The following is a 27,255-nucleotide window of genomic DNA, read 5'->3' on the forward strand; positions in this document are numbered from 1 at the left end:
TCAATGTGCCTTTTTTGAATGGTCCAAAACTTATAAAGATCTCGCCACCATGGCAACATAGCCCGATCACTACTGACTGCGATTGTGCAAGATGGCAGCATTCATATCGATTTTGGCTTCATTTCTGTATAGTGGCAGGCAGTGGCGACGCTTCTTCCATCTTTACACACAGAATACGAGATAAACTTACTCAAACTAAAAGGAATAAAGCCAACATTGTGCCTTCGTTCTTCCAAGGAAAAATCAAAGAGAGTTGGGTGTGACGTTGCTATGAAGACTAACTTTTTAAATAATGAAAACAGCATACAAAGAGAATAACGAAAACGCACTAACATTCCCAGCAGGGACTGAATGGTGCAGCAGTGCGTTCGCACAGCCACACAAACACGCACGCACACACACTGTATCTCATCAGCGCCCCCTGCTGCAGCTTCTTCCCTGCAGCAGCAGCAGCAGCAGCACCGGGACTGCCTGTCCTCAAGAGTTCACAGCAATAAACCGTCTCACACGAAGACCAACCACCTGCAGACAAAATGGTGAGTCAACAGTGTTTGTGCGTGTGCTCTTATTGTGTATTTGATATGTTTGAAGCAGGAGAAAGAAAACCAGGCTGTCAGCGGCTCCTCTGGATCTTTATGACGTTTGAGTGCAACAAGCTGCGGAGGCTGTCAGGGGCGAGTGCGGCTCCCACGGATGCCGATGCCCGGTGTTTTGTGACGTGATGAGTGTGTTCAGATGGAGGATCGGGGTGTGTGTTTGTGTGTGTTTGTGTGTGTGTGTTATATACGCAGCAGCTGATTAGAAGCAGGGCTGTGGCCTAAAAGCTGCCTGGGCCTCAGTGACGTTCACAGCACATCTTTTAATATCAAGCTGTGTCAGGATGTGAGGGGACATGGTCCTGACTGCTCTCATGTGAAATGTCGGTGAATCCTGCAATCACCATAAACCGCAGATTTAGACCGGTCTAGAGGGGGCGACAGAAATATGTAGTTAAATATATGTAGGCCTCCAATAAAGACGTCACCTACACAGAGCTGCAGCACTGCCTCACCATGGTGGATGGCTTCAAATGGCCTTAAATCATCTATGACTATGATATTACTCAGCCTGGATATCTAGGATTAGGATCATGGAATTGTTATATAAATTAATGCTAGAATTATGTTAGATATCTATACTATCAATGTTTGGCCCTTGCTTTTCTGTCATATTAGTTAGTAGTTTTATAATAGGTCAATTTAAACCCACTATGGTGATTTATTTTTTAAATAATATTTTCATGGTCTTAAAAGTCCCCTAATTTATGCAAACATCAATTTTATTTCTCAATTTATGCCCCACCTTTATTTTGCCAGATCTGCATGAAATTGTAATGGGTTCTTCCCTGACCTGTACCACACTCTTTCACCAAGTTCCGTGTTAATCCGTCCAGTATTTTTTGTGTAGTCTTGCTCACATACAAACATACAAACCAATCAACAAACAAAGGGACGACTGGGAAAACATAACCTCCAGATCAGAATAAACTGATTATATATAATATTATAAAGCAGTTTAAGCCCTCAATCATTATGCACATATTGAAACACATATGTTTTGTCTGTTAATTAATATTTCAAATCATTATTTGGCGTATTTTTATATATTTGCAACATTTTAATTGTAATTTAAGGTCTAACATTGATAACATTCTGCTCCCTGCATGATTGAGAAATCTAGTGCTAGTGATTCAGTACTTCTGGTGTTGGTCAGAGACCAGAAGGTGAAGTCTTCATGCGGTGTTGATCAGGCCCATGGATTCAGTTACAGACATGTCTTTCTTTTTATAACTCCACTCGGACCCCTCACCCTCCCTCTCCTTCTCCACCAGGTGAACTTCACAGTGGATCAGATCCGTGCCATCATGGACAAGAAGTCCAACATCAGAAACATGTCCGTGATCGCCCACGTGGATCACGGCAAGTCCACGCTGACTGACTCGCTGGTGTCCAAGGCCGGGATCATCGCATCGTCCCGGGCAGGGGAGACGCGTTTCACAGACACGCGCAAAGACGAGCAGGAGCGCTGCATCACCATCAAATCAACGTGCGTTGCCTCAGAGCAGAGGGCTCAGAAACAGCTCCTGGTTTTTGTGCAAAACAGTGAAGGTCCTGAAAACTTGGTTGGAAGTCCCAAGAATTCTTAATTGTTTTGTAATATTAATCAAAAAGTGTGCAATAACTTTATTTCAATTTTGGGTGGGGAAACATACTTAGGTATCATTTATGAATTTTACCCTTAGAAATACATCTGAGCTTCATCAGGACCTTGGCTGTGGGTTGATCAGATTGATTGACAACATGAGAAAACCACTGCACAACTGACTCTCGGGGCCTTTAATTTTCAGATCAATCTGTGTCTACAACATCACAGAAGAAAGAAACATTGACACAGAATCACATTGGGCCTGTTATTAATATGAAATACTATTAATAATATAAATATCGTTTCAGCTAGAGCCCAACAGATTTTTGGGGCTGATGACGATACTAATTCAGTAAATGTGTGTGTGTATACAGATTTATATCCTACATACAGAATTATCTATTAAGTAGAACAATCTCAACTTTGATGTTTGTCCCAAGAAATCATTAATCTAGCTTTCTAGTTCCTTTAATAAAATGTACATTTTAAAGATGTTTAGAGAAGACACATTGGTTTTTATAAAAATTCACCCAAGATGTTTCAATCTGAAGCCAGTAAATGTATCAGCACTGACACTGATTTGCTTTTATAAATACTCACTGAAACAGTTTGAGTTGGGTCAGTGAATAAGACTTGAACTTAGCTCGTCAGCCTCTCTTGACTCACTGAAGAAAAGTATTCAGTTTAATTTATTCTTTTTTGTATTCATTCCTTATACTTATTTTAAGATGAATTGGTGTTGATAGACAAACACATGTCCAGACTTTAAATGACGCCCTCTCTGTGACTCAGGGCCATCTCCTTGTACTACGAGCTCGAAGACAATGACTTGGCGTTTATCAAGCAGAGTAAAGACGGCAACGGCTTCCTCATCAACCTCATTGATTCTCCGGGTCACGTTGACTTCTCCTCTGAGGTCACCGCTGCCCTCAGGGTGACTGACGGAGCCCTGGTGGTGGTGGACTGTGTCTCAGGTAATCGCACAATGTTTCACGTCTTTGCGTCCCCCATCTCACACGTGCCCTTCACACGCTCACCTGCTTGCTTCCTCTGCCAGGCGTGTGTGTACAAACGGAGACCGTGCTGCGGCAGGCCATCGCTGAGCGTATCAAACCGGTTCTGATGATGAACAAGATGGACCGCGCTCTGCTCGAGCTGCAGCTGAAGCCCGAAGAGCTCTTCCAGACTTTCCAGCGTATTGTGGAGAACGTCAATGTCATTATCTCCACCTATGGAGAGGACGAGGGAGGACCCATGGGAAGCATCATGGTACGGCACATGCACCACAGACACACACTTGTGCACTAATACAGCTTGAATTTAAAGAAACAGCATTTTATTTGTGATAGCAAAGACGAATGGGCTCTTCTCTCTCAGATTGACCCTATCATCGGCACAGTCGGGTTCGGCTCTGGCCTCCACGGCTGGGCATTCACCCTAAAGCAGTTTGCTGAGATGTACGTGGCGAAGTTTGCTTCTAAAGGATATGCTCAGCTGGGACCAGCAGAGAGGTGTAAGAAAGTGGAGGACATGATGAAGAAGCTGTGGGGAGAGAGGTAAACACAAGTGCATTGATAGAGAAAGGTTGCCAGGCTGTAAAGCATGGTTGTTAAATATTTTATGCCTCTTCCAGATATTTTGATCCAAGTGTCGGCAAATTCAGTAAGACAGCCACCGGTCCCGATGGTCAGAAACTCCCTCGCACCTTTTCCCAGCTTGTTTTGGACCCCATCTTCAAGGTAACTGAAAATACATCTTGAAAAACCTAGAGTTTAATAAGAGCTTAATTTATCTGATGAATTTTCCAGAGTTCCTGTCTGGAAACGGCTTTAGACTGCACCAGTTTTCATGAGTATTGTTTCATTTCTCTGCCAACAAAAAGTAATCATTAAACTATTACGTCATCATAATAACTAAATAAATAAAAGAGGATGTCTTGATTTGTATTCGCCCTCTCTCATTTTCCTCTTAGGTGTTCGATGCCATCATGAACTTCAACAAGGACGAGGCGGCCAAACTCATTGAGAAGCTGGACGTCAAACTGGACTCGGAGGACAGGGAGAAGGAGGGGAAGCCCCTGCTGAAGGCCGTGATGCGTCGCTGGCTGCCGGCTGGAGAGGCCCTGCTCCAGATGATCACCATCCACCTGCCCTCCCCCGTCACTGCACAGAGATACCGCTGTGAGCTGCTGTACGAGGGGCCAGGAGACGACGAGGTTGCCATGGGTCAGTGCAACATGGATGAGACATCATTTAATTAGGAGCAACTTGACAATTACTTCATTTAGATGTTGAGCTGAACATATTCTCTCTTTTCAGGTATCAAGAACTGTGACCCCAAGGCTCCGCTGATGATGTACATCTCCAAGATGGTGCCAACCACCGACAAGGGTCGTTTCTACGCCTTTGGCCGTGTGTTCTCTGGATGTGTGTCCACTGGTCAGAAAGTTCGTATCATGGGGCCAAACTTCACCCCCGGCAAGAAAGAGGACCTCTACTGCAAACCCATCCAGCGGTGAGCGTGTCTTGTTTAGAAACTAGAGCATCTCTGCTCCTCTTGTGTTTCCAGGTTATTTGTTGGCAACTTGTTCATCAAACGTAATTCTCTTCTTTTATCCAGGACCATTCTGATGATGGGCCGCTATGTGGAGCCTATTGAAGACGTCCCATGCGGCAACATCGTGGGTCTTGTTGGAGTCGACCAGTACCTTATTAAGACAGGGACCATTACCACCTTTGAACAAGTATTGCTTTTTTCCTCCCTCCTTCATGCAACAAACAGTGGTGTGGCCTGTCCCGATTCCTCTCCCTTGGCCCTACCCCTAGATATGAGGGGCCCCTTGCTGGGTAGGGTCCCCTCCAAACAGAGCCACAAGGGGTAGGGCTAGAACATCTTCCCCTAGGAGCTGGGACACCACTTGCTATGTCAACAGCAGCCAACCAACGTTATTACAGTGACAAACAATATCAACTAACGTTATATTAATTCTGGCATTCTTCAGCATGTTTAGGGGGGGTCCTAAATACACTATGTTTGAAAGGGTGTTTGAAGAGCTAGATGGCCACTACCTCTACATCACATAGAGAAGTGAGACAACACCACGCCTTCATGGCCATGTTCAAAACAAAGGGTTTAGACCAAGTGGTAGGGCTAAGGGGTGAACTGGGACATGCCCTTTCTGTACAGTGTGTTTATAATGAGGTATTGTCACAATTGTTAACTTGGTGGCTCTGTCCACAGGCCCACAACATGAGGGTGATGAAGTTTAGCGTGAGCCCAGTGGTCAGAGTCGCTGTGGAGGCCAGGAACCCTGCTGACCTGCCCAAGCTGGTGGAGGGTCTGAAGCGCCTGGCCAAGTCCGACCCCATGGTGCAGTGCATCATCGAGGAGTCCGGGGAGCACATCGTCGCCGGGGCGGGGGAGCTGCACCTGGAGATCTGCCTGAAAGACCTGGAGGAGGACCACGCCTGCATTCCACTGAAGGTGAGACGGCCTGAACAGAGGGACAGAGGTCTTTCAATAAGATGTGCAGGTTAATGTTATTAAGCTGAATCAGAAACGAATTCAACATGTATTTATTTACATGGAACCAGTTACATGAGGTGAAAAACATGTCAAGCTTCTTCACCCGACTGATATCAGATATTTCCGATTCCCCAACAAATTCAAGCACACTACTTCAAATTCAAAAACATCAAATATTGTCATAGCTAAATTATGTAAAGTAGAATATCACTAAATCTGATCTGCACCAAATTACACACTCATAAGTATCAGTCCCCGAGACATGCCTGATTTTTATCATCAATATCCATGTATTATTTGTGAGAGATCAATGAAAATGTTAAAAATCGCCCTATCTCACAATGTTACGATAAAATTCCTGCATCCCGGTTCTTCCTTTGGTTCATGCCCCACCCCTCCACAAAACGTCATGGAAATCTGTTGTGTAGTGTTTGCTCAATCCTGCTTAATCCTGCTAACTAATAAACAAACAAATGCAGTTGAAAGCAATTGAAAGACAAAAATGTTTAAATTCCTAAACTTCAGGATGTTGAACATTTTTTTTTTCTTGTGATGCTTACAAAGTGTTTGAATATAAAGTTTTGTAAAACAAGTCTCATCTGAACACAGTAAATTAAAATAAGAGCCAAGACCTGGCACATATTTGAGCCTCGCTGCTCAGACTTAAAGGTTCAGTGTGTATGATTTAGGTGAAAAGGATCTATTGGCAGAAATTGAATATATAATAATCCTAGTGATGTTTTCACTAATGTGTAATCAACTACATTATATGAATTGTTGTTTTCTTTACCCTAGAATCAGCCCTTTATATTTAAACACTTTATATTTACATCAGGAGCGGGTCCTCTCTATGGAGGCCGCCATGTTTTTTACCTTCAAAACACCTTTTTATGACAACTGGAGACTACCACAGGTTCTCTTTCATGTTTGGAAGGAGAGAGTGTGATGAGGGTTATTCTGCAACATTCAACTTCACCACTAGATGTCACCAAGTTCTACACACTGAACCTTTAAATTAACTCATATGATCCTCACCTTAGTGCACTACCACCCCTATTCTCAAGTCTGATGTCCTCTCTCTTCATCTCTCTCCAGAAATCAGACCCAGTCGTGTCTTACAGAGAGACAGTGTCAGAAGAATCAGACCAGATGTGTTTGTCCAAGTCGCCCAACAAGCACAATCGTCTCTTCATGAAGTCCCGTCCTTTCCCCGACGGCCTGGGTGAGGATATCGAGAAGGGGGACGTCAGCGCTCGGCAGGAGCTGAAGGTTCGCGCTCGTTACCTTGCTGACAAGTACGAGTGGGAGGTGACGGAGGCCAGGAAGATCTGGTGCTTCGGTCCAGATGGGTCCGGGCCCAACCTGCTGATAGACATGACGAAGGGAGTTCAGTACCTCAACGAGATCAAGGACAGTGTGGTGGCCGGTTTCCAGTGGGCAACCAAAGAGGTGGGCAGCGATTCATTGTGACTGCAGTTACATTTCACTACTTGGACATGTGCTCGCATCCTCCAGAAAATAATGATGCATTCTCTGTCTTCATCCTGCAGGGCGCGCTGTGTGAGGAAAACATGCGATCAATTCGCTTCGACATTTATGACGTGACGCTGCACACAGACGCCATCCACCGTGGTGGAGGACAGATTATTCCCACAGCTCGTAGGGTCCTGTACGCCTGCCAGCTCACCGCTCAGCCCCGTCTCATGGAGCCCATTTACCTGGTGGAGATACAGGTATGTGTGGAGGCGGGCGACCTCCAAAACAAAGTGATAAAACAAGACTGTTAATTCTGTAAATCTATGACCCTTCATGTCGATATATTCTAGACTACATTTTCTGTGAGTATATTTGAACAGATAGAGAATCATACCTTACACACACTAAGCATACAATCCCCATAAAATGTTAAACATTAATCAAGTATCTTGCTATTTATGTTCAACTGCTTCGAGCCAGTTTAACGGGTATTTCTGACCGCTGTGCCTCGTATTTGTACAGTGCCCCGAGCAGGTGGTCGGTGGGATCTATGGCGTGTTAAACAGGAAACGAGGTCACGTGTTCGAGGAATCCCAGGTGATGGGAACTCCCATGTTCGTGGTGAAAGCCTTCCTGCCCGTCAACGAGTCATTTGGTGAGTTTGTGTATCAGTCTGTGAATCTGTTGTTGTTGGATCTAACTATTAAACCTGTAGTTTCATGATAAAATGGTATTTCACTAGTTTGACCCAATAGAGTTGAATAAAATGAAGTATGAATAGATTAAATATGCACTTTGAAGTGTCTGTACATGAAGATCCATGTTAGAGTTTTAATTGTGATTATTTTAAATATTGTAAAATTATATGAAGAAGGACACTGAAAAATGTTCGTGCGTATCATAGACTGTTTATAAAGATGGACGATTGACCTCCTCCCACTATCAAGAAACGAAGCAAAAAAATCCTGGAGCCAGAGTCTGTGCAGTAGTGATCGGGGTATTGAACCACGGTAGCGAGGTCCCTCCGATACACTTGCTAGACGAATCACGAGTCAGTCTCTTCATGACGCTTCACCCTGTTTTTAATAGCATCAGATAATTCATTAAAACTAAACTGACTGAAAAATTAGCACTTGAACAAACACCAGTATTATAACGACCAACTAAAATGACAGAAAGCTTTGTTTGAGAAAAATGTATTTGACTTATACTTTGGTGTTTTAGTTAAATTTCTTCCATGTCCTATTAACTAATAGGCAGGATTAATGACCTATACGGCAGCCAGCCACCAGGTGGCGATCAAGATACCTTGGCTTAGTTTTTAGGCGGCAGTCATGTCATCCATATATATTTTCAGTCTATGATGCATCCTCAGATTCATTTGTTTACAACAAACCAAACTTGATGAAGATGTTAAGCAATTCCAGCTGATCAGAGTCACATGGTTGGCAGAGAGAGCAGTTCTATTTATATGTGTTTATTTGCTCCAGGGTTCACAGCTGACCTGCGCAGTAACACTGGAGGACAGGCCTTCCCTCAGTGCGTGTTTGACCACTGGCAGATTCTCCAGGGGGACCCCAGTGACCCCACCTGCAGATCCCACCAAGTTGTTGCTGAAATTAGGAAACGCAAAGGCCTGAAAGAAGGCATCCCCCTCCTCGACAACTACTTGGACAAACTGTAAACTCTGACCCTGGATTAAAAAGATAAAAACCAAATCATTCTCTAAACCCTACCCCGTGGGCACTTTAAAATCTTTGCACAGGCTTATAGATACGTTGCACAAAATTGTTTGGCTATGAGTCCGGAGCAGAAACAATGCTTAAGTATTCGTTTGAGGCTAGTGGAAGCCGCAATGCTATCTTTTTTTTCATTTCACAGCTACAGGACACCAAGTGCCTAGGGCAAGGGTTTTGGGGAACAATTAGATTAAAGCAGTAGTATTATAAATTCCTTGTTTCTTCTATTCCTCCACATCCCTGTTCAGTGCACTGTGATACTGCTGCAATAACGCGTATTTAAATGGGTCATGGCCAGATAAAACCATCAAAAATGGGAATTACATTAAAGTGTTACAGAATTTAAAGCTTCCTGGATTGCACCTTTGTTCAGTGATGTACTGAATTAAAACATTTAACTCATGATGAAAAATGTGACTCCTGAAATTGTGTTATTGCGTCAGTCAGCTGAGAGAAGCTGAAGGGAAGGTTTGACATTTTGAGATATAAGAATATTGACTTTCTGACAGTGAGTTAGACAACACTATTGATACTGATTAATCTCTGAGGGGCCCCTGTTGACCCCCAATATATGTGTCAGTGTTTCCCCAGACACCCAGAAAACCACCAGTACACTAGATTTAAAAAAAATGTGTTGATTGATTTAAATGTTGATGACAGAAAGGAAACGATAAGCGATTAAACATTTATTGTATTTTTTAGGAAAAATACAACAATTCAACAGCATTGGCTTCTCAGATGTGAATATTTGCCAGGCTGTCGCTTCAGTGACAATTTCCACAATTACCAGCGTAATAGTAAATAATGATGGATTGCTATTTCTTATTTCATGGGTTATTGGGGTTGTTGTGGTAATGCATATACTGTATAATAATTACAGCAAAGAAAAATAAGATTCAAATACTGATAAGGCAACTGTCGAAGCTTCAATATTCAAGTCGGCCCTGCTAATTCTCAGTTAATGGAAACTAAAAACTCAAGGAATAATAGTGGGCTATTTCATTATTTTTATATTTTAAATACTCAATTCATCAAAGTCAATAACTGTCAGGTAGAGTGATGATAACATAATTGTTGGTTACATCTTACCTAAGGTTTTTGTGCTAATTACACGACAGAGAGAAACTTGATTAAACACAACATCCCTCTACAAGATGGAGGGCAGGTCATAGTCGATCTTGTACATCATTAAAGGCATAGTTCACTGAAAAATTAAAATTCACTCATTCACTTAATTCATTCCTGCATACTTTTACTTCCCTAATACTTCTGTACCACTGGCATTTCCGTCTCAGGATTTTACTTATCAACTTTTTAATGTAATTTCACATTTCATCCCATGAAAAAAAGAACATAGATTAGTGAACTTTTAAAGGTGCTGATAGATGTTTTTTGTTACGTTAGACAAAGCCAAGCTTTCCCTATTTCCTGTCTTTATGCTCAGCTATGTTAACCATTTGCTGGGCTTAACCCACTGTTACATTTAAAGGTCAGACACTACAAGAAGAACCAATCCTCAATGACTGTCTACAAGAAAGCTAATTTCTCAAAATATGTAATTTTAACTTGAAGAGTTAAAGAAACAAGCATCACAATATGTTTTCCTCACTCTTTAATCAATAGTTATTTCAAGTTACATATATAATGTTAATAAATGCCACTTTAATATACAACCCTTTAACTTCCGCACCAAGAAGGAAAGTTCTTCCCCAACACTTTTTAAAACAAAGCTAAATAGAAACATATCCGAAGAATCAGTGTGCATCCATAGAACAACCAATGAACATATGCAAGGCCAAGAAGTGCAAGGTATCTTGGTTATAGGCAACTACCAAGCAAGGACACAAGATATCACAGATTGTACTGTATGTAGAAACCCGAAAATTGCTTACCATAACCATATTGTTAAGATTAGTATGAAGTTTGGTTCGAATTTGCCAAGAATCCGTTAAGCCTACGAGGTCTGCAAGTCTATGGAAGTCATGTCAGTGAAATGCTGGTCTATACTGAACAATGGTGAGGATCGTTTCTTGGCAAAATGTGATATTACTGTACATTCATACAGTTGCGACTCTCCTTCGCACAAATGCTGCAGAGTACAGGAAGGGGAATCATACAGCTTAAGAAGAATTCAGTGTCAAGCCTTATGCTGTCAATCCACAGCAGTGACATGGATACTGTGATTGATCTAAGAGGCTCCTCCCTCCCTCTCTGCTTCCCCCGTGGAGTCTGTTACAGTCATGTCTGTTTCAGAGACTGGCACCACTACAACACAATGGGATAAAAAGAAGTCACTAAGAAAGAGAGACAGCATCTCAAATGACGAGCTACACCCCATGTAGTGACCTACATCGCCTCACAGCAAGTTGTCTTCCCATGTGGCCGACGGTAGGACACTATATGGAGGGAACAGTATGATGTCTGACAGATTAGTCCCCAGTTGGGCTGCTGAGGTGTGGCCCTGCGCTGGTGTCAGTCAGTCACATTTGATGGAAAATCGTTGCCATGTCGGAGGTGACTATGTGTAGAAGATGACCTCAGGAATCTGTCCGTCCTCTACGGAAGTGCCGTTGTTGTTGCCCGCTGCGTAGCAGAAGGTGAAACAGGTCTTTGTGCCGGTGGATGATGACTCATATGTAACCTTTCGCATTCCCTTCGTCCCATAATGAGAGTCTGGACCCTGTACGTCAGAAAGAGGAGGAAGAGGAAACTGAATACTCAATAGAAGCAAATTAGATTTTCTTATTATAACCATTAAGGGGGAAAATAAAACATCCTATACTCCAGTGCACTGCTGAATAGCATTGTGCAAGTTTAATGATTTATATTATTTATTCATTATTCACAAAAATTCCCAAACCTTAAGTGTTGCGCAGGCAGTGTAGTTGACGTTGGGTAGAATCTCCACTGGTTCTTTGAACATGACTCTGAATGTGTTAGCTGAGCCGTCACAGCTGAAGCCTGTGTCGTTCTGTCCCAGCACCGTGTTACTGTCTGTGTGAATTATCTGCATGAAGAGAAGGTTTCACAAACATCCAAAATATGTTAAACAGGATCAGACACGCTATAAAAGAAAGACAAACCACTTCTGAAAAGAAAAGTCTGAAACACCAAAGATGGCAGTTGTATCACAAATATAGCACCAAGCCGATCATGTTGTTGCACTGATGCAAATATTTCATATATTAATGTTTTTTCTTGATTTAATGCAATGTTATTTGATTTTACTGATAATTTTGTACATGCAGTTTTTATTTCCCAGTGACCATTAAAATTGCATCTGTGGCTCTTGAAATAAATACTAGGGTTTTGCCTAGATGGCTGCCAAGTGATGAGACTTTCATCTGAATTCTGAAGGGTTCATACCTGTATGTTGACCTGGTAGTCTGTGGGTCCGTGTATGGAGCCATAGAGGCCGAAACCAACCACAAATATCCTTCTGTTTACTGAGAAGCTGAGAGGAAACAGGGAACAGGAACACATTAAGAAAGGTTTTGATGAGTCTATTGTGGAGTAGACATATTTTCATTGACTACACTGTAATTATATTGGCAGACGAAATCATAGGCCAATTGCATCTGTAAATCACACATTAATATTAATTAATATGCCACAACATCTCAATTCATTCAGTTTGTATTTTTGTTAAAAGCCTAAGGCTGTAAAATTCTTAAAATGTTCTGCTCCTCTCTCACCGTATGCGATCGCTTGTCCCGCTGTACCCCCAGCGGCTCTCCACCTGTCCAAAACGTGTGATGCTGCACTCCTTCCCGCGGAGGCAGCAGCGAGGCCGGTCGATGAACTCTACACGGGGCTTAGGGTTTACTGTGAAGTGGAGAAAGAGACTCACCACCTCTCTGTCAGTGAGAATACTGGACTGGGCTGGACCTGAAGAGACATTGACAAAACCAACAGACAATAATCAAGAGTCTCGCCAAAGAGCGAGAGCAGTAAATTTTTTTAAAAAAGGGAAAGTTTACTCTATTGTCGTTTACCTGCAGCAAACTCCTCGATGGTCATGAGGGGAAAGCGGATGAGTGTGAGCGCTTTGCCCAGGACTTTGCGTTTGTTTTCAGGTGTCGGCTGCAACTGCTGCCTATGAGCCTCAGCCTCCGCCCAACGCACCGCAGCTCCGAACAAACGCACCTCCCTCACCCCAAGAGTATCCCGCTCCAGCACAGCCACCAATGTATCTAAAGGAGGGAGACATAAAAATCAATGGCCTGCTACACAACACATTGAAACAAATAGCCTTCAAAAAGGAACAGCAAGATCGAGTGTGAGAGTGCAGAATTTACCCAGGTCTATGTCTGTAAAGCCCTCAGCAGCAAGAGCGTCTCCAGTGTTTTTATCAATGTTTTCTAGACAAAGGCTGGCGAGCTGTGGCTCATCAAACAGCCGAGCCTGGGAAAAAAAAACAAAACATCACAGTTTGAGAAATGCATTTGTACATATGTAGATGACAAACTCACAAAACTGACAACGGGAGTTAAAAGAGTTTATGATTAAATAAGTAGAGATGTTCCGATACCAGCATTGGAAATTCCTCAGATACTGCCGAATATGCTGAGTGGGGCATCGGCGAGTTTATGAATCAATGGATCAGATTCACGTCTTTAAAGTAGATTAGTTTCACATCGATAAAACTGCAATTCTCTAGTCCAAGAAATCCCTTCTCTATTTCTCTAGCTATATAGCTATACAGGGGATGTCATTGTTGTGTATTTATAGATTTATTTATTTGTGTTCAGTGATGACGGTCAAACTAGATAATAAAAGAAGTTCCATGGCATGTATTCTCTGTATGTATTTGTTTTTCAAAGGGTTTAACCTGACCTGTGTAAGCAGCATGAAAGCGTTGTCTGCTCTCAGGTTCTTCTTGAGGAACTCCACACAGTGAGCCTCCAGGGCCGGCACTGCGTACTTCTTAGCCGTGTAGAGCGTGGTCATCACTGTCTCAGGCCCGATCTGGACTTCATCAGAGTAGAGGAACCTGCGGGAGAATCCACGTGTTAGTGAGGCTCCCTTTATGTCTTGAAAATGCCACTCAAGCTTTTGAGTCCAATCAAATAGGCTTCAACAAAACCCTGTAGTCCAGGTGCATCGTTTTAAGAAGTTTACTGAAATATTCTCTTCAAATGAAAAATGATGACAATGTACTTAAAACAAAATACACAAGCATAATAAGTACACAAAGCTTAGATAGAGTCATCATTGGTACCACTTAAACATTAAGCTGCAATGGAGCTGCTTATCCTTAGCAAATCAAGCATGCCAAAAATTATATTTACAACTCTTTTACAAGTTGCTCTAACACAACAATTTATACATGACCGACCAATTTTACTATGTCACTAATTTATTGATTTGGAAGCTTAACCTGATTGATGTTGCATTGTCTGAGCTTACATTTAGATGCCAGTTATAACATTACCAGCTGCTTATTCATTACAGTACAAGCAATCCACAAAGCCACTAGATTTCTCATGAGGTCAAATAGATGGTTACAATTCAGTTTAAAATTCTCACCCTCACATATCCATCACTGCACCACCAGGCTCCTCCATATATCTAACAGATCTAATCTCCCCTTATTCATCTGCTTGCTCTCTCAGATCCAATAAGATAAATCTATCTATCCTATGCATCTGTCTTATGACTTGTGGAAACAGGGCTTTTGAGGCAATAGCACCAAAGCTGTGGAACACCCAACCTACATCTTTTAGATTTGCTGATTCATTCAAAAACCAGTTAAAAACATACGAGGCAATCGGTTAAATTATACGTACCAGCTCTGTCCCCATGTGCACTTTACTTTTAGAAAATCGTCTAAGTGGGCAGATAAAAAATGCTTTTTTATCCATATTTTACTCATATATTACATCCCATATTTACATAGAAAAGTAACTATTTTGAGTAAAAGGCTAAAATATTAAGAAATATTTTTGACCAAATATTGTGCTTAATTTTATATAACTGCACAAAACTGAGTTCTTGCCCATGTTTAAATAATATAATAACATACTATAAAATATACCATAATAACATGACAAAATATTGTATGTAACAACAACAACACACGTCCACTTTAATGACAGGCAGGTCATCAGTTCACATGATCTGTCCTTCCTTACTTCAGCAGGGCGAGAAAAGCAGCTGGTTCCACATCTGGAAGCTCGATTTCCGTTGAGGTCGTCGCCATCCCACCGTTAAACATGGCATCGAACACAGCGCTCCCCACAGCCAGAACAAACCTGACGGTGTCAACAAGCAGCGGCACACGGGTCAACACATGACGCCTTACACATTCAGAAGTAGCCGGTAGACATTGTTCCCATATTGCTCCTCTTACCTGTGTGCAGGTATCCTCTGGACCCCCATTCCTTTGCCCACTAGAAAATGAACGTCGCTCAGCACCTCGTTGTTGAACAGGAAAGCAAACCGCTCCTTCACGGTGCTCTTCGTAGCCTGCCAGTTGTAGACCGGCTCCCGGTACACCAGCACGGACGCGGCCGCCGGAGTGGCGGTCGGCGCGGCCGCCTGCAACGCGTTCGACGCTGCGGTTGCCATGTTGGACGCCTGGGTGGCCATGGCTCCGCTTGCCGCAGCACCTGCCGCAGCGGACTGCTGCAGGGAGTTCTGCGCAGTCGGCGGTGCTCCGGTCGCGACACCGTTGCTGTCGCCGCCGCCAGGCCCCAGCTGCGGGTTAGGACGCCTCGCGACTCCCGACGCTCCCCCGGCCGCACCGACCCCTCCGCCGTTGGAGGCAGGCATCGAAAAAACGCTGTTACTGGGCTGGCTGTTTCCCAAAGGACCCGCGCTGGAGAAATTAAGGCAAGGAGGCCTGCCGCTGTTGTCTCCAGCAGCCATCTTGAACTTAGCGTATGCGTAAACAACACACTTCGTCGTTTTGTGTATTTCCAGTCACTATAACAGTCACTGCCTCAACCTGCTGCCCCCTGATGTTTACTATTGGTACTACAAGCAGCTCTCCACCTCTTCCCCTCAAACCAGAATTTAGACGTTTGTTTGTTTAATTATGAGTAAAATGACACATTTTATATTAACGGTGAATCAGATGCTGTGTCTGTTACTGTTTTGATTCAGTCAACAGTTTGAAACCTGATGTGTGTTCAATAATGGAACACAGAACAGGAACAATATTAATGCCTGACCCACAATGCATCAAATAATTACATGTATTGCAGCCATTATTTTCTGCCCTGAGAATAAATGATTAATGACCTATTTGTTGTTTTTAATCACAGTATTTGAGTTTACAAAAGTAAAAAGGTCTGGCGGCAAAACTTTTTTTAAAAGTCCACAATATGAAAAGTGTCACTGGCCATGTAGTTACAATAAGTAAATTGAAAAGTACTATTTTACTAAGAGGAAAGATGACAACAACAGTGGTGATGATGAAGATGATGATATTTGCAGTTTTTGATCATGTTAGGCTTAATATATACTGCAAGGTTTATGTGTATACTCTCTGTAGTGTCTGCTCTGAACACTGTGTTTCATCTCCACATTTTGATTTGCACAAATCCTGTCAAACTCTTTGGTGCTGAGCCTCCTTTTTGGTCTGATTCTTCATCATTTCTCAACGTGCTCCGCCTCTCTTTCTTGTCATCTTCTGACTGACTCAGCACTCATGGGATTCATATTTGATGTTTCCCATTCCCCGGGAGGGCTCAGGATCTTTATTTAATCCACTTTCTTGCCAGTGTAACAAAATAAGATATATTCACATTGCCCACATACTGACTCACATCTATTCTTAGACATGCACATCCTGAACATCGGATACTGGTAAGTTAATTTGAGTCGGTGAGCAGCATCACTCTGTGTAAAAAGTAAATGAGAAACAATTTACCAGTGTTTCCAGTAAGGAGAATTTATTTTAATTTCATTTCTACAGCTTACAGAAGGCTTTTTTGAGAATAATATAAACTAAAAATATAAGTGTGAAATTGATTAATTGCACGAAACCAATCTGCAAGTTGGATTGCTATTTCCCAGATACATTTTGAATTTATCAAATTACAAAATGTGCATGCCAGTTATTTTCTTGTAAAACGGGAGCAGACTTTTGTTAGTTTGGTTGCAGGACAAGTTCAAGCTTTATCATTGTTGAGCTCACATAAACCCCAGCATAGATGTCACTGATGTTACAAGCTGCAGATCCTCAGGCCAGGAGTATCTGAGCCTTGACATCTTTGACTCTGCAAACATGGCCTTTTATTCTATAATGAGCAAAAATGAAGGATTGAGGATTAAGGAGGATTTGGGGCCCTGGAGATCTGGAGCGTTTGGTCTCCTGGAAGTCTGGAACCATGAGATTTGGCGCTTTTGGGGCCCTCGGAAGTCTGGAGCCCAGAAGTCTGGGACTTTTGGGACCAAGGATGTGGTTAATAATCCAAACAGCGTTGGATGGAAATGAATGAAATCTGTCGCCACATTGCTCATCGGGTAAATTACACTCATAGCATCCCCCCATCCTCCTGCCTGCTACTCATCAACCGTGACGTCAGGGGCGGCGCGGCGCGGCGGAGCTGTCCTCGCGCGCAGGGGTGCCGCCTGCCGCTGAAACAAGATGGCTGTGCGCGCAGGAGGAGCAGCGGAGGAGAGCTGAGGCAATGCAGAGGAGGAAAGAGAGGGGGGCCAGGGTTTTCACTCCCGTGCGTGCGTGTGTGTATATATGTGTGTGTGCGTGTCTCGTCCTGCCCGTAAAAAGAGCAACAGAGGAAAACAAAGCGAGAAGGACCGCTGACACGATGCCGGCTCGTCTCCCTTACCAGTTTGAGTGTTTGTCCCAGTAACCAGGAGACTAACGGAGCAAACAAACCCCGGAGCTGTCAGCAGAGGACAGAGGACAGCCAGAGATGTCCCTGCTGTGCGTGGGAGGTAAGAGAGGACACCGGTGTGTGTGTGTGTGTGTGTGTGTTATGGAAGTGTTCCCTGGTGGAGCTGCAGCAGTTGTCCGACAGACAGGCTCCGGCTGCGGGCTGTCAGCACCGCGGGAAAGTCGGTGTGGACCGAGCGGCGCAGGGTTTGTGCTGAATAGTCATGAAACCCCACAGCGGCGCGGTAACGGAGCGGAGGCGACACCGGGACACCTTTACCGCCTCTGCTGCTGCCGGACGACATGTTTGCTCCATCCACTGTTTGACCTCAAGCAGAGATGTGTTGCATGTTGGTGATTGAGGTGACAGCAGGGAAAGAGACATTAATGCCACACGGCTAGCGCAGGTGTGACTGCTGGTGCTGTTAGCTTACAGGCTGTTTGAGTTTCTTAATGTGTCCATGCGGAGGAGGAGGAAAACCGCTGTTTGCTTCCCCTACGTGTTTGTGTGTATGTGTGTATGTGTGTGTGTGTGTGTGTGTATGTGTGTGTGTTTGTATGTGTGTGTGTGTGTGTGTGTTTGTGTGTCAGTGTGTGCGTGTGTGAGATCCACTCTGCTCATTCATGCGTGGGTAGCCAGAGGAGGAGGATGAGGAAAAGCCCCTGCCGCTGCCGCACCGCACCGCACCGCTTTGCCGCCTCCGCCGCTCTGCTGTAGTCGTGAGGGAATACTCAGCATCCGACTGGAGCTGCGCGTCATTTCTCCACGTCCCCCAACCCCCACCCCAAGCGATGCGTCACCTCCTCCCACCAGACTCTCCCTGACAGCACCTGATGATGCTGCTGGTGTCCGTCAGTGCGATGAATAAGCATCTGCTGTGACTGCTCCGGAACAACACCCCCAACTTCACACCCAGTAATAGGAGAGGCAGGACCCCCTCGGAAACGCTGTTGTGCCTCAAAAGTAAAGGCTGTCACTTTCAGCAAAAGTTTTCTCCTTCGTTATTTCCCCCTTTGGAGTCAGAGAAAACGCCAAACGGTCCAAGAGGAATCTAATCAGAGCTGCAACTAAGAATGGTTTTCATGGTTGATTAGTTTCTCAGTTGACAATGGCAGAAATAAAAAGTGAAGCATGAGTCGACCCATAGAAAATCAACAGCTATGCTTTGATAATCCATTCATTGTTTGATTAATTTGGATTCTTTATTCGTCTGTGTGTAGGGAAATCTGTTTGCAGCAACAATTTAACATCGCAAAAAAAACTCAACTGACACCTTAAGAGAGACATTTGGTCCAAATCAGTTGGACATCCTCATTTTTAAAGTTCCTGTTGGAATAGAGGACATTTATATATATATTTTCAATGGAAGGGACAATAACGTTGTCCATAGGGGAGCAGTTTAAATGTGGAAGTCAGAGGATGCACAAAACCAAGTTTCAGGTTCCATCTCTTATATTTTTGAATTCTCTAATAAAGTGAATCATTTGGGGGTACAGACAGTTGATGAAAACAAGACAATGTGAAGATTTAAACTTGGGATAGGATACTGTGATGACATCTTAAACATTTTCTAGACCAAACCACTCATTGATTTGTTGAGAACAATTTGGCAGATGAATCAACAATTTAAATAATCATTCCGTGCAGCCCCAGTTATAATCACAACTGGCTAAATCCCAAGGGGAAATCCTCAAACTGCTTGTTTGAGCAGTCCAAAACCTAAAGATGCTCAGTCCTTGATCACTGAAGGCCAAACGTGAAACTACAGAATATTTGGCTTTTTTGTGTATAGAAAAATGACTTTTATATTATTTATCAAAAGTAAATGAGTGTGAGGGGGTGTGGAGGTGGGCTCTGGACATTTGTTGTAGATGGAATAATGGTAATGTGTGGACGAAGGGAAGGTTTGAGGGCTTTCAAAGTCACCTTCTCTATGTCCGACCCATTACAGATGCCCACCTCATTCCATCCCACCAGGTCCACCCACTGACGGCTCCTGCTCTGAGTCAGCCCCGGGTGTCATTAGTACCCCGGGTGTTATTCATTCATAAGCACTGGCTGCGACTGTCAGTGTCGTAAGGCTACGAGACTTGGCAGACAGCCCTCTTTCTCTTCCTGTTACATCATTCATGCTTACCTGACTGGAGCTATTTCTGGCCTCCACAGTACTTTGTGCCTCTTGAATAGGCAGCCTTTTCTTTGGAGCATCTGCAGATGAAGCAGAATTCAGACACAGATTAACTCTGAAAAACTTCTTCCTGCAGATATCCTACTTATATACTTTCAAGTCCCTGTCTGGATTTGGACAATAAATCATGAAATGAAACGTCTTGGTCGGCGACCGCAAGGACTGCTGCTGCAGATCTGCGTGTGTATGATCCTTCAGAATAAGGCGCTGTCCCTGTGAATCACGTCAGGCCTGGTTTTGTTGCTGCATGGCTGAACTCAGCTCACCCTCTCCCTACTTTACATTCCCTGATAGTTCGAGTTGAAGGGTTTGCTTGATTCCCTGTCGAGTCTCTGTTTCCTCGCCAATCTGCTCCGTTCCCATAAGTCAGAGTCTGCTGTGTCAGAGCTACTTCCTGAATGATCTCTGCTCCAAAAAAAGGCATTGCACATAATTTATTACCGGGTTTTACAGACTGCGCTATGCATCCTCTGATTAAAGAAAAAAAAACTATGCAGCCACACTTTGATTTGTTATGCCCCTTCACTCATTTAATCAGATGGTGATAGATGGTTATAGCTCTGACCTCGTTTCCTGAATCTAGGCTACTCACCCATAACCTACATTTCAGCCAATTGATCCAGTGCTACAGCCCTTCACAGGCTTATTGTTTATGAGACATAGCCACATAAGTGAACAGTACGTGCTTGGTGGGGTCATCTTGGCTGCTTAGATACATGCACTTGTAACAAAATATTGTGTTGTGTGTGAGGACATGGAGACATTTCTCATCGTAACTCACGCAGTCAGAGAGATTTATGACTGTGTGCTATTATTAAATTTCAGCCTTCCACTGTTGAAAATCCAATTCCTTTTTTATTGATCCTCCTGATGTAGCGATACATTTCCATGGCTGTTTTAGTGTTGACACCAAAACACTGCAAGTAGCAGGTACTGACGTGATCCGCCTAAACAATTACAACATTTTCGTCAGTTACATTTTTGTCTTCTTGATATTACATTCAATTATTTCATTTCTGTTTTGAAAGCTGGACTTGACTTTAAATGCATGTTGAATCCGAGCAGATTTTGGCCTTTAGTAAACACACATGCATGTGTTTTCATGTGTGTGGTTGTGTTGAGTTGACATTAAGGTGGCTTAGGTGTGAATGGTAGCAGAGATTTATATGCTTTCGTCACTGCTGCAGGTGGATGTGAGTCAGTCACTGCAGTTGAGTGTGCATGTGCATGAGAGTGTGTGTTTCTGTACCTGCTGATGTAACAGCATGGCACTTAAGCTGCCGAGGTAGCCTGAGTGTGCGTGTTGCATGAAAGAAATATGAAGTAAAAGAAGTGAGAGTCAGAAAAAAAAGTGCTTACTGACTCAGAGTTATTTTTCATCAACTTTTCATTTTAGTGTCGGTTACTATGGCAACGGATTACAATGAGGAGAGTATTTTGGGATAAGTCATGAATTGCCGTTCATATTGAATTTCTCAGAGGGGTTTGGGTTTGGTAACATAACACGTTAAGCTTACGTTTTGCATTCACTGATACAGGAGTGTGTTCACGGTGTGTGCACATCTGCAGCGTGGTGTGTAGATCTGCTGGAGTGTGTGTGTGTGTGTGTGTGTGTGGTGGACAGCAACGGATTGTAGAGCATTAAAGATGTATGTGTGAGTTACGTCAAAGCTGGTAAAAAGGTGCTGCAGAGAGAATCTGGGCTTTAACTGTACACTGAAAAATCCTCCAACACCTTCCCCTTTGAATGCTTATACAGCAAAGAGATCTGCGAAGTTATATGTGGAACTATTTAGCAAATCCTAAATAATTAAATACCCACACCCACCTACAATTATAATTCCTGCTGACAAAAATTATAAAATACTGCAGTTATCTGTTAATTCTGAAATATACTGTAGCCTTTTAATTGCATGTACTGTAGTTGAACTGTACAGTGTTTTTCTGTTTCTTTGTCTCATTCTGATGAAGCACAGCAGGAAGGATGCTCGTGTTTTTCCAGCACTGTGTGTTTCTGGGTTTTGCTCTGGACCTGAGCACTTAGTCCAAATCTGCATAGTTGCACTTTTAGTTTCCTGAGTCCACACTCGTGCAGAATGTGAATTTGTACTGTCAGTGCAGAGACAGGAAAATATGTCTCAAATGTGCTGAAATTCCCTTTCTGCATATACTGTAGAGTTTCATGTAGCATATTCAAATTCACGGTGATTTATACTTCTTATACTGTTTTGTTGCCTGTTCTCTGTGTAAGAGCAAAAATAGAGGAGCCTTCAGAGAAAAAAAACAGATGGCGCTCCTGTGTGTGACTTTGTCTCTCTCTGTGTGTCCACAGTGAAGAAAGCCAAACTGGATGGACCCCAAGGTAAGACCTGGAAACCTGGAAATGGAAAGCGGTAGATCCCTCAGGGGGAGAGCACTCGCTGTTATGTGACATAAAACTTTAAGGAGACAGAGTACATGTTACATGGTTCAGCTATAAATGGAAATAAAGGAATGGGCAGGTGGATAATGGATAGAAGACTATTTCTGCAGGAACTGACGCTGAGGTTATTGTTGTTTTTCGAACTCACAGGTGTTTCATCCATTTCTTCATCCTTCTTTCCTTAACAGAGAAGTTCAACACGTACGTGACTCTGAAGGTACAAAATGTGAAGAGCACAACCATTGCTGTCAGGGGCGACTTGCCCAGTTGGGAGCAAGACTTCATGTTGTGAGTCCTTCATCATCAAATCTATCTCTTGTCTTTATCTACCTCCCTCTCCCTTCCTCTTTCCTATGTGTTCCTTTTTCATCCTCTCATCTCTTCCTCCATTTCAGCTGCTTGAGTGCTTTTGTGTTTTTTTCCTCTCGCTTGCTTTCGATCAACCTTCCTCCCCTCTTTTTTACTCCTCCGTCCCAAGTGCCCTTTATCCCTGTATTGTTTCTCATAGCTCTTCCTCTCTGCATCTGCACCCCGTCCTGCACCTTTTTCATCTGCTCTCCATCAGCACTTCTGCTCCTCTCATCCTCCCTCTCCACCTTGGATACCTTCCAGCCCCTCTTTTTCTCCCTCCTCTGTCACTTCCTCTAAACACAGCTTCTTGATCTTTATTTGCTCAGCCCCTCCTCTTCCTCATCCTCCTCCTCTCCCCATTTCAACCTCACTTTCTACCCCATATTCTCCTTCCCCTCTCCTCATATTTCTGCTCTCCAGGCCTCATAAGCAGCTTTTCCCACTTTCAAATGACTTAGTCTGAGCTTGTGTTTCAGTGGAATCTTTAAATAATTACTCAACAGTGGGTGTTTGACATGCAGAGCGATACAGTGTGGTATTGACAATGCAGTCCTGTGCATTCGTATGATGTTCGGAGGCGTTGAACGTTGTGCTGGGGTTGCATCAGTGAAGCTGGGTTATGTAATGTTTGGGCTGCAGAGAAAGCCTCATCCCCTCCTTCAAAATGCCTTTGAATGACTGTGCCCCCTCAGTCACAACCATGAATCAAACAGGCACTTCTTAAAAGGAGTCACCACTGAGACGGGAAATCCAGTCCCCCTATTTCTTAATTAAAGTTCCCACATTGTTGCTCCAGGCATGCGATACTATCACCTCCTCCACAGCCATCCTCACACTCATCCCTCCCGTCATTCATCTCTCTCTCCCTCTCTCTCTCTCTCTCTCTCTCTCTCTCTCTCTCTCTCTCTCTCTCTCTCTCTCTCTCTCTCCTCCCTCCTCCTCTCCCTTCCTGTTTATAATGTTCTATGTAAGATTCTCTGAGGATTGCAACCACAGAGGTGTGCGCCCACAAGTAATTACTGTGCATCTTATGTGTGGATGAGGGCCTGTGTGTGTTAAGCAGTTCTCTTTAAACAGAGTGGAACAGTGGTGAAGGAAGTATTTAGATCCTTTACATAGAAGTACCAGTGCAACAGTGCTTAAATACTTGATCACAATGCAAAAGGACCATGTATTTACAAATATAGGTACTATCAGCAGAATATCATCAAAAGACAATTTGTATTAAAAAAATGGGCCCTGTGAAGGACTTTTTGTGTATTAGTCAAGTTATTTTATATGGCACATTTAATATGACAAGCATAGACTCAATGTGCTTCAAGATAAAAAACAAACGATATATATATATATATATATATATATATTTCAATACGTGTATATATGTATATGTATTAATAATAATTAATGAGTAAGTGAAAAATTAAGATAAAGTAGATAAATATTGATTGATAGTAAAAATGGGGAAGATTAAAAGTATAATACAGTCATTAAAAAGGAAAGTGAACATTTTTTTTATTCAGCATTAAATAAAGTAGAGAGGTTCACGTTAACCACATGCTAATTAAAAGATTATTTTTAATCAGACTTTAAAAGAAGAAGCTGTTATAGAAGGCCTTACGGCATATGTTACATTATTTGATAATTTTACATCTTTTAATGGAATCACATAGCTGCTAGTAACTCAAAGCCACCTGGAATGTGACAGCAGATGACAAATAGACACTACTGTTTTGTAAAAGGGTCAAGAGCCAATAAGTGAAGGTGCCACTCATTGATGATGGACTGTATTTTATATTCTCTTATGTAAATTATTAATTTGTAAATTGACTGTAGCTCTCAGGTAAACGATTTGAGTCTGAACTGTGGTGCTATAAAGTATAAAGTATGGAAATAGTCAAGTGAATACAAACAACTCAAAATGTGCTTGCAGTTAAGTTAGTTATTTTCCTTCATGTAAGTTAACTTTTCTCTCTTTCTTTCCCTTCGTAGTGAAATTAGCCGCCTCGACCTGGGTCTGACAGTAGAGGTGTGGAACAAAGGGTTAATCTGGGACACCATGGTCGGCACTGTGTGGATTCCCCTCCGTAGCATCCGACAGTCAAATGAGGTTTGCTACTAACCACCACCACCACTTGAGAAAGGCTGTAGCTGAACACTCTGTTCTCAGTCACACTTCAGGGGATTACGGCAGAGTTTCTGGTCGCACTTGCTATTTGTGTGTCATCTGCATGTCTGTCTGTGCACAGGAAGGTCCAGGGGAGTGGCTCACACTGGACTCTCAGGTCATCATGTCTGATAATGAGATCTGTGGCACCAAAGATCCCACTCTCCACCTGGTGCTACTCGACACACGCTTCGAGCTGCCTCTCGGTGAGAAAATCTATACGTAAATAAAAATCAGGAATCCTGAGAAGGGGGAAGAAATGAGAATATCAAGGTATAGGAAATCGTCAACCCTCGAGGAAAGGGGAGAGTCTCATGAATACATTATATATGTCTGCGTATTTTCACAGCATACAGTGATAAATGAACACCAATAATTTCTGACTGATTAATTAAGCTGAACTACTTTACAGCGGAATGTGCTCAAGGCTGTTTGTGTTTGCATCAGTGTCAGAAGAGAGGAGTGATTGTGTCCTTTCTTTCTCAGTGATCAAGCTCTTAGCATTGATTAGGTGTCATTTTCATACTGTTTCCTCTTCCTCTAGTCAATATCCTACACCTGACTCCCCCATTCGTGAACTTTGTCTATTTAAAGAGGGTTTGGCTTTTGGGCTACAAGTTAAAAGTCAAATTTTCAATGTCACAATGTTCTTAAAAATAGGTTGTTTTACTTTAATTTGTCATCACATGGATTTAATTTATTAAATAGGACAAAACGCTGTTTCAGGAGTAACTATTTTTAGAGTTTTTGTTCTTTTTTAAGAGTTTTTTTGTACCTAATTTTGTTTGTGTGGCTTGTGGTTTTCAGATATCCCAGAGGATGAGGCAAGGTACTGGGCCAAAAAACTGGAGCAGCTCAACGCCATGCGGGACCAAGATGTAAGCTGTCACCCTGTTTGATTTAATACCCCAGCATAGCCTCACATTTTAGGAACATACCTAGAGGATTCATATGTGGATTAAGAGAAGGAATCTAACCATACATTTGCCTTTCTCTACACCCAAACCTTGTATATAGTTAAAGACCTTTCTCTCTTTCTCTGTCACCAGCTGAGCATTTTTCATTAATGTGCATTTTTAATTTCTCTAGTATTCATACCAAGAGGATCAGGAACGCCCTCTCCGTGTACCAAGCACCCAGTGCTGTAAGTGACCGATCAATATTTGCCTAAACCAATCGTTTGTTTGTGCTGAACAAGAGAATTATGCGTGTAGCTGTTGAGTTATAATTAGATTACTTAAGCTCAGCGTGTGCATTATGTGTGTAACCACACATGGGTTGTTTTGTGTTCGAGGGGAAAAAAGGGGCCTGGATCGTTGCACTGTAAGGGATCAATAGCAGTATCAGATGTCTGGAGGCGAGCTGCTCCAGGATGCTTCTGTGTCGCTGGCCCTGTCTGCTGTGCTTGCTGAGCCAGCGGTGTGGGGCAGGTGGAAAGCACTCCTGTGCTTTCTTATCATTCGCCGGCTCCATTGAAGCATTAATAAAGAAAAATGAATGTTTATATTTAGACATCAGTTCAAATCCAGACTGACACCCCCTCCCCCCTTTCATTGCAGGTAACTGGAATCTATGGGGAGAACAACAAAGTAAGAACTAACTAACTTCCCCCTAGTGTAATCTAGCCATGCAGATAAGTTTTATTTGCCAAGGTTCATCATTCACTGGAATTTCCACTGTCCCTGCAAAAAAAATGAAGCTAATTTGTGGAGCTCACATCAGCATTAAAAATTGCATTTAAAAATGTAACGTTACCAGATCTTTGTGTCCTTGTTACTCTTGATAATTAACAAACTGCAATGACGGCAGCTTTCAGTGGCTTTGGTAGAAGATAGTTGCAATGAAAGACTGAGGTTTGTGGAGTATTCTGATGCGTGAACTGATCCTTTAAGACCAATGGTTCCTTCATTTTTAATCCAATATGCTGCAGTACAGAGACACTATAAGGGAAAAATGTGTCACTGTCCAAATACTTATGGACTGCACTGTCCATACTGCTCACAGAAACATATAGTACATGAAAAATACAAACATATGCATCAATGGAAAAAAAAGCCTTCCATGTATCTCTCTCTCTCTCTCTCTCTCTCTCTCTCTCTCTCTCTCTCTCTCTCTCTCTCTCCCCTCCCCCTCCCTCCTTCCTTGTCTATGTCTCTCTCTCTCCCTTCCTGTCTGTCTCCTTCTCTATCTCTCTCAATCTGCCTGTCTCCCTCCCTGTCTATCTCTCTCTCTCATGCTGTGATGAACAGATGGTCTTATATAAGCGCCTCACCCACACCACTGCAGCGATTTATCTCATCTCTGTTCACTCAAAAGAAAAAAGGAAAAGGAAAGAAAGAGCAGGGGTGTAGTGATAGATG

The 27,255-nt window shown here is 42.9% G+C and overlaps 3 protein-coding genes across 5 annotated transcripts in view; 2 read left to right on the plus strand and 1 right to left on the minus strand.

The window, feature by feature from the left end:
• Nucleotides 1–364: 364 nt before the first annotated feature.
• Nucleotides 365–9,336, plus strand: LOC118117437 (elongation factor 2). The gene is made up of 14 exons (XM_035169642.2): nucleotides 365–536; nucleotides 1,871–2,085; nucleotides 2,977–3,158; nucleotides 3,242–3,453; nucleotides 3,562–3,740; nucleotides 3,818–3,923; nucleotides 4,157–4,409; nucleotides 4,503–4,698; nucleotides 4,804–4,927; nucleotides 5,425–5,667; nucleotides 6,805–7,158; nucleotides 7,260–7,442; nucleotides 7,708–7,840; nucleotides 8,676–9,336. The coding sequence occupies exons 1-14, from the start codon at nucleotides 534–536 to the stop codon at nucleotides 8,867–8,869; spliced, it is 2,577 nt and encodes an 858-aa protein (XP_035025533.2). The 5' UTR covers nucleotides 365–533; the 3' UTR covers nucleotides 8,870–9,336.
• Nucleotides 9,337–10,519: 1,183 nt separating this feature from the next.
• Nucleotides 10,520–15,830, minus strand: LOC118117438 (BTB/POZ domain-containing protein 2). The gene is made up of 9 exons (XM_035169643.2): nucleotides 15,277–15,830; nucleotides 15,059–15,178; nucleotides 13,761–13,917; nucleotides 13,223–13,328; nucleotides 12,920–13,117; nucleotides 12,620–12,812; nucleotides 12,291–12,378; nucleotides 11,785–11,931; nucleotides 10,520–11,604 (listed from the first exon to the last, which is right to left on the minus strand). The coding sequence occupies exons 1-9, from the start codon at nucleotides 15,792–15,794 to the stop codon at nucleotides 11,443–11,445; spliced, it is 1,689 nt and encodes a 562-aa protein (XP_035025534.1). The 5' UTR covers nucleotides 15,795–15,830; the 3' UTR covers nucleotides 10,520–11,442.
• Nucleotides 15,831–17,492: 1,662 nt separating this feature from the next.
• Nucleotides 17,493–27,255, plus strand: part of LOC118117436 (protein unc-13 homolog A) — a 32,424-nt gene continuing 22,661 nt past the window's right edge. For 2 of the 3 annotated variants that reach the window (XM_035169637.2, XM_035169638.2), the window contains exons 1-8: nucleotides 17,493–17,831; nucleotides 22,291–22,320; nucleotides 22,569–22,668; nucleotides 24,721–24,838; nucleotides 24,978–25,101; nucleotides 25,703–25,773; nucleotides 25,985–26,039; nucleotides 26,455–26,484. In XM_035169637.2, coding sequence (XP_035025528.2) covers nucleotides 17,810–17,831; nucleotides 22,291–22,320; nucleotides 22,569–22,668; nucleotides 24,721–24,838; nucleotides 24,978–25,101; nucleotides 25,703–25,773; nucleotides 25,985–26,039; nucleotides 26,455–26,484 — 550 coding nt within the window. In that variant the 5' untranslated portion in view covers nucleotides 17,493–17,809. The remainder of the gene's footprint in view (nucleotides 17,832–22,290; nucleotides 22,321–22,568; nucleotides 22,669–24,720; nucleotides 24,839–24,977; nucleotides 25,102–25,702; nucleotides 25,774–25,984; nucleotides 26,040–26,454; nucleotides 26,485–27,255) is intronic. The other variant, XM_035169640.2, reaches the window with a different exon arrangement.

Source organism: Hippoglossus stenolepis, chromosome 11 (assembly GCF_022539355.2).
Source record: "Hippoglossus stenolepis isolate QCI-W04-F060 chromosome 11, HSTE1.2, whole genome shotgun sequence".
NCBI lineage: Eukaryota > Metazoa > Chordata > Actinopteri > Pleuronectiformes > Pleuronectidae > Hippoglossus > Hippoglossus stenolepis.